Below are 13,340 nucleotides of genomic sequence, written 5' to 3'. Positions count from 1 at the left end.
GAGGTATCTAACATAGTATCCAGTGCTGCGGGTGTTTAGTGAGTGTATGTTAAATCTGAAGAGAAAGGGAGAGAAATTAATCTTCTGGAGAAACACAACCTCTGATGGGTGAGGAAGGCCTGGAAGTTGATATCAAACCAAACTGAGTATTGTATACATTTATGCTCAGTTATTGAGAGAAAAGCATATATTCATTAAAAATTTGAGGATCACTCATACTCAAACATATACTTTTAGACATCTTTATAGAATCCTTAAGTGACTCATTCCCTGTGAAATTGTGGGTTACAAGGCAGGAGAGGGCATGGGGACACACCTCTCAACCTCTTAACAATGGTTGCCATGTATGTGTCCCAACTACCAGAAACCAGGACGGGGCCTGAGCGATCGGAGTCTGAGCTGGGATCCCAAATCTAGGCTTAGCAGATAACTAAGGCCTATTTAAAGATGCTGAGACAATTGAAAAAACCAAATCACCAGCTCCAGGGAGCTGATTTAATGGAAACATGGGCACCAAAGTACAAAATCGGACCATGTCCATAGGCAGGCACGAGGAAAGCTAGTAGCAACTACTGAGCTTAAAAGTAAGCCCTCTGGTATACACATGGTTAACTTTTTTTTTTTTTAACCTCTTTTATTGGAGGATAATTGCTTTACAATGGTGTGTTAGTTGCTGCTGTATAACAAAGTGAATCAGCTATAAGTATACATATATCCCCATATCTCCTCCCTCTTGCGTCTCCCTCCCATCCTCCCTATCCCACCCCTCCAGGTGGTCACAGAGCACCGAGCTGATCTCCACGTGGTTAGCTTTTTATCCAGCTCCTGGAGCTGGAGCAAGGGCATGGCAGGAGCGCTACCTACCAAGTGAGCAGAAGATCAGGCCCAAGGGATGCCTCCAGATGAGTATCAGTATCAGAGCCTGGTGAAACTTACCTGATTTTTATAGGCCATGCATAAACTCCCACATGTAAGGAAAACCAGGAAGATGGCACCGTTTACTTAACATTGCCTTGATAAAGTCATCAGTGGCTTTAGTTTGTCTAACAATCCACATGCAAATCAGCTGCCCTCAAAATTTTCCTCGTTGCTGGAAACGAGGAAAATTATTACTTCTACTAATTTGAAGTTCTACTAATTTGAAGTATTTGTTGTCTATTTAACCAACTGTCCCTTTCCCCCTGAACTTGTCTCTTCACAATATGGCTTTACCTGATCTGGGCACACACCTTCAAGGACATCAGGTCATGCACGGCAGCTGTTCCAGCCCCCATCGTCTACCCTCTGCTTTGAGTTTTCCCTCTTCGAGCCTTCCAATCAACATTCTGTTGACTTTAAGCCTGACTCTTCCTCTCCACCCAGACTACTGCTACCTTAAAGAGTCTATCTGGATTTCATTTCCTCTCTTTCCAAGACACTGCTTCCCAGACTTCTCAGCTCCCTTCACCATGGTCCACAGGTGAGCTTGTCCTGCCCATCCTTCAGTCTTGATCAATGCTCAGCTCATTCACAGTCCTGGTTACATCTAGATTCACCTGAGGAACTTTGAAGAACATCATTGCCTGGGCCCCTTCCCAAAAAAGCCTAACTTACGCTGGTGTGGGCTTCAGACATCAGTATTTTTTTTAAATCTCCTGGTGATGCTAACACACAGCCTGACTTGAGAACCACTGCTGTAGCTAAGGCTTCTTTACACTGCTCCTGGTGGTCTGGAAGGCAATTTGGAGCGAGCATCATGGCCACATTGAGCCACAAAGTGTCTCGGGAGTCATTACAAAGGACCATTGTAAAGCAGAATATGCCATAAGAAGCAGAATATAGTCTACGAATCATAAGCACCAAAATGACACATTTAAGTACATTTGGGTAGATCAGGAATGATCAAAGCTGGGACTTATAAAAAGGAAACATTTACAGTCTCCTTACTTCCAACAAAGGACCCTCATTTATTCATTAGACACTGTTCACCAGATTAATAGTCAATCTCATTCAGAAAAACCGTGACCATCCAGCCATCAGGAGACATCTAAACTCTGCTCAGCGTGCTGAAATTCTTTTAGCTGCCCCAATTCCCGATGCCAGCTCATGAAAAAAATGATGGAAATATCAAAGAACAATCTGCTTCAGAATCATTGATTTAAAAGCACATAGCATATGATGACATAATTATATCTTTGATGATTAACAAAACCAGAATTTATTTAAATTAGAGACCTTCTGGTTGAAATGAGCTGCAATCATGAAGGGATGTGCCTGGCACACGCTGCATTCAAAGTGGAGCATCAGAAGTGCTATAACCCCACCCTAACTGCTCTTGTTCACTTTGGAGTCAGTTTCCCCCCCCCAAAAACCGAGTAAAGATGGGCAGTTTAATATTACTTTCGTTTCTTTAGAAATTTGGGGAAAGTCTCTTTGCTAATGGCTGAGTTATATTCCCCAATGATGCCTGAGAACAGGAAAAATAAAATGCAAGGATTGTGTTTTAAAACCATAGATGAAAATGAAACTACTTATGACAAAATAAAAATATAGCGAGTTTTGTCCAAAGGGTGTCATACGAATAAACTGTGATGTTTAAAGAAGTGAAAAAGTACTGATACCTGGAAAACGGAGGCTGAAGAAAAAATGCAATGTATATTAATTTTAATAAAATGACATACTGCATAATACTTGAAGAGCTAAGAAAAAAAGAAAAAGTACTTCCTTTCACCAATTCCTACCAGAATTTATGGATGAACAAAATAACATGGTGAACAATCTTTCTATTCCTCTCCTTCTCATACACATAGTAATCTCCTCCCATACTGAGTCTCCCTTGCTTTTCTATGTCTGTGAGATTTTGTACATTGATGTTTCCTATCCCTGAAATATCTTCCTTTATCTTTTTCAGCAGTCGACCCTTGCTTATCTTTTGAAATAAAGCTCCAGTATCACTTTCTCTTCCTTGTCCTCTTCCCCTACCTTCTACAGCTGAGTTAGGTTTTTCTGTCTTCTAAATCACAGTACTTTTTCCCCTGGTTAATCTAGGCACTTAATAAACATTTGCTGGCTGAAATAAACTTTTGCTGGTTGAATAATTCTTAAAAAGAAACTTGGGTCATTATTCAATGAGAAAGGAACTGGTCTGAATATAAAATGTTATTATTTTTCATGAATATATTGTCCCCTTTATTTTGTTGCTTTTCTTCTTCTTCTTCTTTTTTTTTTTTTTTTTTTGCGGTACGCGGGCCTCTCACTGTTGTGGCCTCTCCCGTTGCGGAGCACAGGCTCCGGATGCGCAGGCTCAGCGGCCATGGCTCACGGGCCCAGCCGCTCTGCGGCATGTGGGATCTTTCCAGACCGGGGCACGAACCCGTGTGTCCTGCATCGGCAGGCGGACTCTCAACCACTGCGCCACCAGGGAAACCCTGCTTTTCTTCTTTTAAAAAGTTTTATTAATCATAAAGGTAAAAAAAGTTCACAATTAAAATAGAAAAAGTATTAGAAATTGAAGGGGAGATGTCATCTGACATTCCATCATTCAGAGCAACTACTACAAATTCCTCCAATATATTTTCTACATATTTTCTAAATAAAAGAATCAAGGTGTGAGTAAGGACAAAATGTGGCAGAAGATTAGAGAGATGATAGATAACTAGATAGATAATAATTTATAAAAATAAATTATAAAATGATTATAAACAAGATAACTGATAATCAATACATCCCAATAAATCTATAACACAAACATATAGTAAGACATTTTACTGATAAGATCTTTTGACTCGAAGAAGCAGGAGGTACTTGAAAGAGTCAGATAGTATCATTCTGACATATATCATGGTGAAGTGAACAGTAATGCCTGACCACAAAGATAAAAACACAAACAGTCTGCATGCCCGATATAGGTGATATTAAAATGATGCTCTAAATTAAGTGGGAGGTTATTCCATAATTCTCTTGTTTTTCTCTCCCTCACTAGTCAAAAGCAAGGCATAGCCTGGTTTTATCTCAAACCCTGATGACTTCAGGATCAGACATTGCAGTTGTTCACCATTAGCCAATGCACTGGCAAACCCCAGCAGAGGAACTCTGTCAAGAGTATGTCCAGAAGCCCCAGGACAGAGTGGGTAGACTTTGGGGAAAGAACCAGTTATGGTGCATCTGATTCAACTAATGGGTTATGAAGAGTAAAAGGCATTGGGATAGACAGCTAAAGATCAAAAAGGACAATTGCAATGCTATGCAGAAAGTGCTGTAATTAAAAACAAAAAAAATACACTATGGTTCAAGGAAAGGTTCAATGTAGAAATGGCATCAGAACTAGAATTTAATGAATGAGTCCATTTGGGGAAGGCAAGAGGGGTAGTGGGAATTTCAGGTGGAAGAAACAATCTATGCAAGAATAACTCGGCAAGAGAAACCATGATGCATTCAAGGAGCTCAAAGTACTCAGAAACTGAATCCCAAGCTAAGGGTTAATTGATGAAGCAGATCCGAGTCATGAGCGACAACGCTGAAAATACAGGCAGGAACAGAGCTGGAAGAGGGACTTGTGTAAATTTAATCCTGAATGTAAAGGGGGCTTTCAATGATCATAGGTTTGTATGTCAAATGATTCAATTTGTGTTCTATTGATACTAAGCTGATAGCAGCATGGAGACTTGATTGATAGGGCCACAATGAGACGAAATTTGACCAGTTAGGAGGCCGCTGCAATGAGTCAGGTGAAAGATAGGGGCCTAAGGAACCAGCAGCAGAGAGGAGGTGGAGACACAGTCAAAGCTAATAAGGGACAAAATGTCCTCATTTGCAGGATGAAGACAGTAAGAGAAAGGATGGAGTTAAAAGTAACTTCTGTATTTCTGCTTCAGCAACTGAGTGGGTGGTGATGCCATTCATCAAATCAGAAAATACAGGGAAAGAAGCAAACGTGAAGAATATATTCAGTTTTGGAAAAGCTGAGATTTATCTGCTTGTGGAACACTAGAGACATGCTCAATAGGTAGCTGAATATACGAGTCCGTACTGGAGTGCAGAGAAGGATGTAAGAGCACTTAGGTAAGAGGTGGAGTTTGCACTTCGCAGTTATAAAAGTGGGTAAAATTCCATAAAGAGAAGAAAGGAACTAAGATCAGAATCCCAAGAACATCAACCTCAAAGGAATTGTAAGGAGAAAAAGAATCCACACTATTTAAAGAGAGGGCTGATCCAGGAACAGGATCTGTCTAGAGACAGAAAAAATCAGGAGTATCGTCAGAATGAAATACAATAAGAAATTCAAGAAAATGGAATATAATAAGAAGTTTTTTTAAGTGAAAATGATTGACAATATGAAATGTTTAACTGAGGTGAAAAATTAAGAATTGAAATATATCTGTTAAATTTAACATTTAGATCACTGTTGATCTCAGCAAGAACATGCCACGAGTTGAGTAAATATTAGAGTGCAGGGGTCTGATCATATTTAGGAAGAAAGGAAATGGAGACAATGAGTACAGGCATTTATTTTAATTCCAAAAGCTTGCCTGTAAAGGGACAGAAAGACACACCGATAATTAGGCCACATAGGCTTAAGGAAAGAGGGAAACACAATTGTGTTACTAACGGAGGGAACTGAACCAGAATGCACGTTATCATGCATCATGGCTATTTTTGTACATGACTCATTTTCTCTACTTAACTCTAAGTTGTTTGACTGCAAAAACACTAACGCAGGCATAGTAGTGGCTCAATAAATGTTACTTAATCAGGGAGTAAATGAATGCGGCAACCAATCAGAAAAATATGAAGAATATAAGGAATATTATAAATGCAACCAGACTTAAAACTTACAGTATAATTATAGATATACAGTATCACAGAATAAAACTGGAGGGGATCATGTACATCTGAGTTTTAGTTCATATGACACCAAAAATAAAAAGTTACATGACTTTAGTAAAAAAAATACATAATATTTGGACTTCAGATACTTTTTCTGTAAATTAGAAAGTTGATCAGGAATGACAGAAGCTTTAATTCATCCCGAGTCTGATGGATTGGTCCTAACTGCCTGGCACAGTGTTATGAAGTCTAAGGTTCTGTCTTTACTCAAGGGAGTGGAGGGTTTTCAGGAATCAGCAATGTCTGCTATGGGTACAGAAAGAGGAGTGGGTAACACAAGTGCTACATTATTGCCCAACCCTAAAATAGTTCATGTATCCAGCTCTGAAAGGTAAGAAAGATATGTGACTTATGGTCTTTTTCTGAAAATTCATTCAGAATAAAGTTTTAAAAAGAAAATCCTACAGTGTATTAAAGACTGGAGAGATGTTTTATCCATGGTTTGTTTCAGATTTTTTTTATATAAAAACCAAACTAGCACGGCTAGACTATCGAATCTCCATGTAGGAATCTGGGAGTAGCTCATGACGCTCAGTGGATATTCTTTTATTAATCTCAGCAGACTGCTGTGATGGAGGTTAGCAGTAAGTATGATTAGCCTCACTGACCAGACGGGGAAACAAAGCACAGAGAGAATAAATTACTTTTCCCAGGCTACTGAGCAAACCAGAAGTGGATGTGAGAATGGTTTCTTTGGTCCAGCAGATCCAAGACCTGATTTAGGCATATGCTCAAGTATTCGAGAGCTGTACAGAGAAAGGTCCCCCTGAGGTTTGGACTCAGTACCTCTGAGTTATAACATTCACCCAATACTATACTAAAAAACAGTCCTAAATGCAGAGGTGAGCCCACTACTTTGAGTTTCTATCTTGCCACAAAGTAGTATAATTTCCATGGCCGCTCATTTGCAAGCACCAGCAGCTACCTCATTCCTGCCTGCCATTAAGCAGAGACATAAGAAGGAAATACGGAAGTGAGAGCTGCCATTTTTCTGTAAAATAGAAACTTGACTAAATAATATGTTCCCTTTGGCACAAGTGATTAGTGGGACAAGTAGGGAGAATGAGAAGATGAACTATTCCTTTTACATTCTATCTGGTGGATGCATTGATCATAGTTCAACACATCTATGAACAAAGATTTAGTCTGTTTTAAAATGTTGAGAAAATTTTACTTATTTTACTAGAAAGTGTCAGAATGAAAAATAAACAAAGTTATAGACCCACATAAACAAATACTGCAAGGGCCTATTTGGCCCCTAGAAGCCAGGTCAGACACTAATGGCCATGTTATTTTTTGCCATGTTATTAAATTGGTTCAGTGTAGGAAATGAGCAACTTTTAGAAGCTCTATCCTAAAATGATTGCATACCCTGCCTCCAAAATATGAAGAAAAAATGTTTCATAGATACAATTCTGGCCATCTGTCCACAAAGAAAACAAGACTGTTTTGTGAAATTCATTTTAATATTAACATTTTTTCAAAGGGACTATGTGAATTGGGCAGATGTTCGAAGAGTTTTTGAATTTCTAGTATTTTTTGAATTAAATTTTTAAAAATTGATTGTATTTCTTGACTTTCTTTTATTTTTTGAATTTTTGTAGCTGTTGATACTCTGAGCTCTGGAATCACTGAAACCCGGGTTCAAATCCTCACCCTACAGTTTACCAGCCCTGGGGAATAGGGGAAAGTTTACTTAACAATTCTTCTCTGACTCCTAAAATTTACTCAATAAATGTCTGTTTGTTGTTGTTATTGTTTTATTATACCATCATCAACTTTACTGAGAGGTAGACAAGTCATCATTTATCCCGACTGCCATCTAAGGAAGATACCTTAAATTATGAGTGCAGTGTTAGTAGTAAAGTAGCTTAATAAAGAGAAAAGAGATATAAGAGTAACAAGAAAATTTTTACCATATAAGTTCTGTTTTACAAAAGAAAGTCTACATTTCTTTGAATGGGACTAAGCAATCTCAAAATCTGACATAGGAAATTTTCAATCTATAATTAAAACTCATCTTTTATTCCAAAAACAAAATACTCAATATCTATTATTTGTCAATTATTAATTTGGTGTCAGTATTAATTTGTTTTGAATAACCTGTAGAAGAAATTTTCCATACTTCAATTGTACTTTCCCAGATATATAATTGTTATTCACCATAACAACAATATATAATTGTCATTCCAAGCAGCAGACCCACTGGAACAGCTAAGGTATAATAGAAAGAAAATTGGAGTTCAATTTCCAAAAATCTTAGGCTCTGTCACTTATAGTCATGTTTGACCTCAAGCAAGTTATTAACCCTCTTAGAAAACTGTGTCTGCTTTCATATATTTAAAATGAAGATAATAATACAAATCATAGGCCCTTTGTGGGGCTTAAATGAATTAATAAATAAGATAATTTAGTAACACTTAGCAAATGGTACTGGCTCGATAAATATTTGTGACACACACATGAAAAATACAACCTAAACCCTACTTAACTGAAAACATTTAAATGATATAATTTTGATTGAATTGATTGTGTGTGCTCAAAATAATTTTAAAAAATGAAGAAAAGGATAGAGGGAGGGAACACAAAGCTATAATTTAAGTGACTTGATTTTGCTGTTACAGTTAATATATTGACAAATAATTCTACTTTACAGCAGCATTATTTACACTCAGTTCCCAATAACTGTTCCAGGGCAGCTTATGTTTGGAGGCACCTGTTGAAATGGTAGTCCAGAGCGGTCATTCATACACTGGAAACTTACACTGCTTACAGTGACCACTGATCCTTTCTCTTATCTTAATTTCCTCTCTTCTACCCTTCAAGAGCTGTGTCAATTTCACTCTTCTCCCTAGAGTTTGTATTGTGAAGCTTTAGTTCTGGGGTTTGCTGGGTCACAATGAACCTGTGATAATGGACACTAGATTGTTCTCTTCAACTATGACATGAGAGTTAGTAAAAAAAAAAAAAAAAAAGAAAAAAGGAACAAAATTAAATTACCTTTTAACTTCTAAAGTGCTTAAGGGGAAAATCTAGTAAACACTTAATAAAAAAGTCAAGGATGAGATACTGTCTCTGCTCAGAGAAAAGAGAAATGGTTGTATCAATTCAGCCATATGACTTTCTCACATATAACATGAGCTTTAATATCTGTCACCTCATTGCCACGTGAATTCCAGTAGCAGGTGCTGATCAATCAGCAGGCCGATTGATAGGATTCTAGCATCGGTTACGTCCATGAAGAGCCAATCTCATAAAAAGAGAAGGGGAAATCTGCCCCAAAGGCTGAAAATTAAAAAGGAATGAAAAGAATAGAAAAAATCATAGAGAAGAAATATGAGGCAATGTTAATGAGAGAAAGACAAAGAAGAATGTCACCATCATCAACAAAAGAAAGAGGGGAAGTCCACACATAAGTAGAAAGATACAACAGCTACAATCTACGAAATCCCAGGGTTAGAAATGGGACATTCAAAGATATTGCTCAAAGGTGAGCAGGGCTCTGTGTTCCTCAGAGCAGTGCTATGATTAATGTCCCTTCCCTTGGACTTCTAACATCAGGCAATGAAGGAACTTTACACTTCCCTGGTCAAATGCACTGTCCAGAAGTTATAGGAAAAAATCTTCTCAAAAGGAAGGGACAGGGAGTTTTGCTGAGGAAAGTATACGGCAGGAGGAAGATCTCAGAAAATAACACTGTCAAAGAAAGTGATCATAAAAACTTTTCTGTCCTCAACTCATTACAGAAATAGAAATTTTCCTTTAACGCAAAGTATTTGTAATGCCAACCAAAAAATAAAATAAACTTGAGATAAGAAGAGGAGAAGAGCAGTGTTTGGACCATTTCTGAAAAACTTTTGCTTATACTGCATACTGGGGCTGGAGGATGGGGTAGAAATATTGGGGAATGGAGGGAGAAAGAGGAGAGAACAAAGAGAAAGAAAAACAGAGAAAGAAACAGAAATAGAAAGGCAGAGAGACAGAAAGCCAGAGAGAGACATTCAGAGGGTTTGGATAGGGGCAAAAAGAGACAGACTTACTGAGGGAAAAAGGACTTCATGAGATCTCCTAATTCAGGGCTCCCCAACCCCTGGGCCTGTTAGGAACCGGGCTGCACAGCAGGAGGCGAGCGGCAGGTGAGCAAGCGAAGCTTCATCTGTATTTACAGCCGCTCCCCATTGCTCACATTACCGCCTGAGCTCCGCCTCCTGTCAGCATTATGGTGCGTTGTAGTTATTTCATTATATATTACACTGTAATAATAATAGAAATAAAGTGCACAGTAAATGTAACGTGCTTGAATCATCCCAAAACCATCCCCCCCACCCAGGTCTGTGGAAAAATTGTCTTCCACGGTCCCTGGTGCCAAAAAGGTTGGGGACCGCTGCCCTAATCCAATTATCTGCATTCAGCCCACTTCATACCTAAGGTTAGACATAAGAAAATATATCTTTTTAGGTCTATAGATAAACAAATTTTTGGAGTTTCATGAATAAGCAATTCTAGAGAGCCAATCCCTTATCTGGGAAATATAAATTTCTTATGGCAAATATAAATCCTACATGCTTTGTTGTGTTTCCTTCTCTGTATTAATAGAGGATGGTCTGAGTTTATCCTCTAGGAAATAATTTTTCACTCTTCTATCTCCCCTTAGGCTTTTTCTTCCCTTGGCTGAATAATTGCTCGTTTACCTGTTTTCCATGGCTCTAATTTTCAAAACTTTTAATTATCTTTATTGGTTTCCTGAGCATCCTCTACAAACCCTCCCGAGCCCACCGCAGAGTTATCTAATAACAGAAGTCACAATGAACATGTATAGATCATCATACAGTGCTTGTAGGAAATTCACCGGTTACACAGGCAGCATTTCCTTCAACCATCACAATCCCTTCTTAATACAGACATTGCAGTTACCCTTATTGTTATCGATGAGGAAAGGCATAAAGAGGTTAAAGGTGTTGGAGACTCCCAGACCGGGAGGGGGACAGACACACGGGCAGGCGCAGTTCAGAGGTATCAGCCCCTGTTAGGAAGGAGAGAGAAGGGGCATGAGGCAGGGATGGAGAAGGGAAGTCAGACTCAGGGGGCCTGTGTGCCATGGTAAGGACTTTTGTTTTACCCACTGGGCAATGGATGTTTTGAGCAATCTAGTGGAGAATCAGGCTTGTTTTAAGGGGTGACTACTCTGACCACCATTTGTAGTGTGATCTGGAGCTGGTGGGAGAGGCTTGTGCCCAATAATCGGTGAGGATTTTGAGAGTCTCTTGAAACAGACCAGGTGAGAGGTGATGAGTCCCAAACTAAGGCAAACGCTACAGAAATGGAAGATGTGGGCCCACATTCAGGAGCCATTAAAAAACAGAAGCAGAAGAGCCCATGAAAGAGACTGAGAGCAAGCAGTCAAAGAAGCCGGAGGAGTGATAGGAAGAGTGGCACAGAGGCTGCCGAGAAGCTCCAGGACCGGCACTTGGTGGGTCGACACGGTGACCCGAGGGGCTGCTTGTTCTGAGCAGTGAGAGCAGGAGACAAACTGCAGTGGGCTGAGAAGGAAATACTCAGAGATAAAAACTGTACTATCTGGGAGCTTTACGGTGGTGGCAAGGAGTAAGATAAATGTGAGGGAGACTGAAGGGGCAGAGGAGTTTTGCTTTGGGAAAAGTTATAGACAGAAGAGAATAAGCAGAATATGAGCAAAGTATCATCAAGCATTTTATTTTTATGGATGAAAACACATCAGTACTTGGCAATGAGTGAGACTTAGTTAAAAATAGAATGAATCTGGCACTAAAAACTCCTACAATACGCAGTATCTAAGCATTAATATGTACATTAAATCTGAGATGATTAGGATATTTAAATGGAATTTATTGGTCTCTGAATGTACAGATATTTTTATATATTCCAAACTCTCTTACTAGCACTGCCCATACGAAAAAAAAATGACCAGTGTTGCAAATGCAAAGAATAAATCCCAATTCTAACACTATTGGTCATTATATATCATTGCCCCACATATTAGTAGGTAATAGAATGTTAGTGATTCCCATCTGGCATGTTTATGAGGCATGAAATAACCCATGTTTTTAGTTTTTAGCTTCAGCATTGTTTTCAGTACACCACATAATATGAAAGTACCTAGCACTGTGTCCAGCCCATTATAGAGGATAAATGGATTAAGCTAAACTCTGTCACTATCTTTGCAGTCCTGATTCCTTTGCTCAAAAAGAATCATTCAAATTTTAATACAACTTTAAACACTTCCTGAAAGCTTTTGCAGTCTGATTCCAATGTTCCTCTGCAATCTGTAACTAGCGTTCCCCTTAACTCAGTGTCAGGTCATCGTCCTTAGCATTCCCATGGCCATATGCTTGCTCTGCTCCCAATTTGCTATGGCTTCTAGGTCCATTTTAGCCTTTCTACTGATACCAGTTTGTCTTGGTGGACTTTTTCAAAGTGCTCTTCCATATACATATGGCAAAGTAATATACCATTTCTTTCTCTCCACCAATAGCATTTAACATTGCAGTTCTAACCTCCAGATTTTAAAACAGTATTGTATAGAGTTCTAAGCCAGGATTCCACCAAATTCACCTGCCCACCAGGCTTTAGCTAGAGTCTCTCTAATTTTATCAGGTTCACCATATTTTATGGAAACAGGGTTTACCGCTAGTTTGAAAACAAAACAAAATCAAAACCCTGTTTTTTAAAATTTTAAACATCCTCTTGTGTTATTGTTTTTTACAAACCTAAGGAATAGTGAAATAATTAAACAAACATATACGCCAGTACTTATAGCACCCTAAAGAGAAGTGTTCACATTCACATTTCAAATTTGGATGAAAAAGTACAGTGCTAATACTAATCTCTTCAACCAAGTCCACTGTGAATTATAATACTATTTGGTGCATGAAAAGCAAAACACCACTGAGATCTGCATAGGACAATGGTAAAAATAGATATTAGTCATCAGGCACAAATCTATTTAAGTATTTTGTGCTCACAAGTTCTAAAAAATAAGAAGAAAAGAAAAATGCTGATACCAAGAAAAGACATTTTGTGGAAGGATAATTAGTTGCTGCCCTACTTAATGATCTCTTTAGAAAACCGCAGGTAACTTCAGGTTTTCTTTTTTTTCGATATAGCCTGAGGTTGGCTTTGCCAATAACTAAATTACAGCAGACTTCTAAGCAGATGGACTGGAAACAAATGTCAAAAGCAAATTAACACATCACGAGATGACTCTGACCTCTGAACAGTAGATAGACATCTCGTAAGATGATGCGCTGGCCCTTTGCCAGCCATACTTGAGGCAGGAGATGTCTGGGATAAGATGAAATCAAGGAATGACACAAGAGAACCACTAAAAGGAAGCAAGAAAGAAGAGCTTACCCATTCTGTCGCTGACTTAAAAGTAGTATCTCTCATTCTGACTTACTTCACTCTGTATGACAGACTCTAGGTCCATCCACCTCACT

At 38.6% G+C, this 13,340-nt stretch overlaps 1 protein-coding gene across 5 annotated transcripts in view; it reads right to left on the bottom strand.

Moving 5' to 3' along the window:
* TMEM117 (transmembrane protein 117) overlaps positions 1-13,340 on the bottom strand; it is a 534,943-nt gene that overhangs the window by 275,012 nt on the left and 246,591 nt on the right. The window contains exon 1 of one of the 5 annotated variants that reach the window (XM_060026172.1): positions 13,112-13,207. The exons of the other annotated variants lie outside the window; for them this stretch is intronic. Coding sequence (XP_059882155.1) covers positions 13,112-13,167 — 56 coding nt within the window. The 5' untranslated portion in view covers positions 13,168-13,207. Of the gene's footprint in view, positions 1-13,111; positions 13,208-13,340 lie in introns of those variants that run through there. 5 annotated transcript variants of the gene reach the window in all.

Source organism: Delphinus delphis, chromosome 11 (genome assembly GCF_949987515.2).
Source record: "Delphinus delphis chromosome 11, mDelDel1.2, whole genome shotgun sequence".
Lineage (NCBI taxonomy): Eukaryota > Metazoa > Chordata > Mammalia > Artiodactyla > Delphinidae > Delphinus > Delphinus delphis.
Note: the sequence above shows the minus strand (reverse complement) of the source record. Positions and strands in the feature narration are given on the sequence as shown.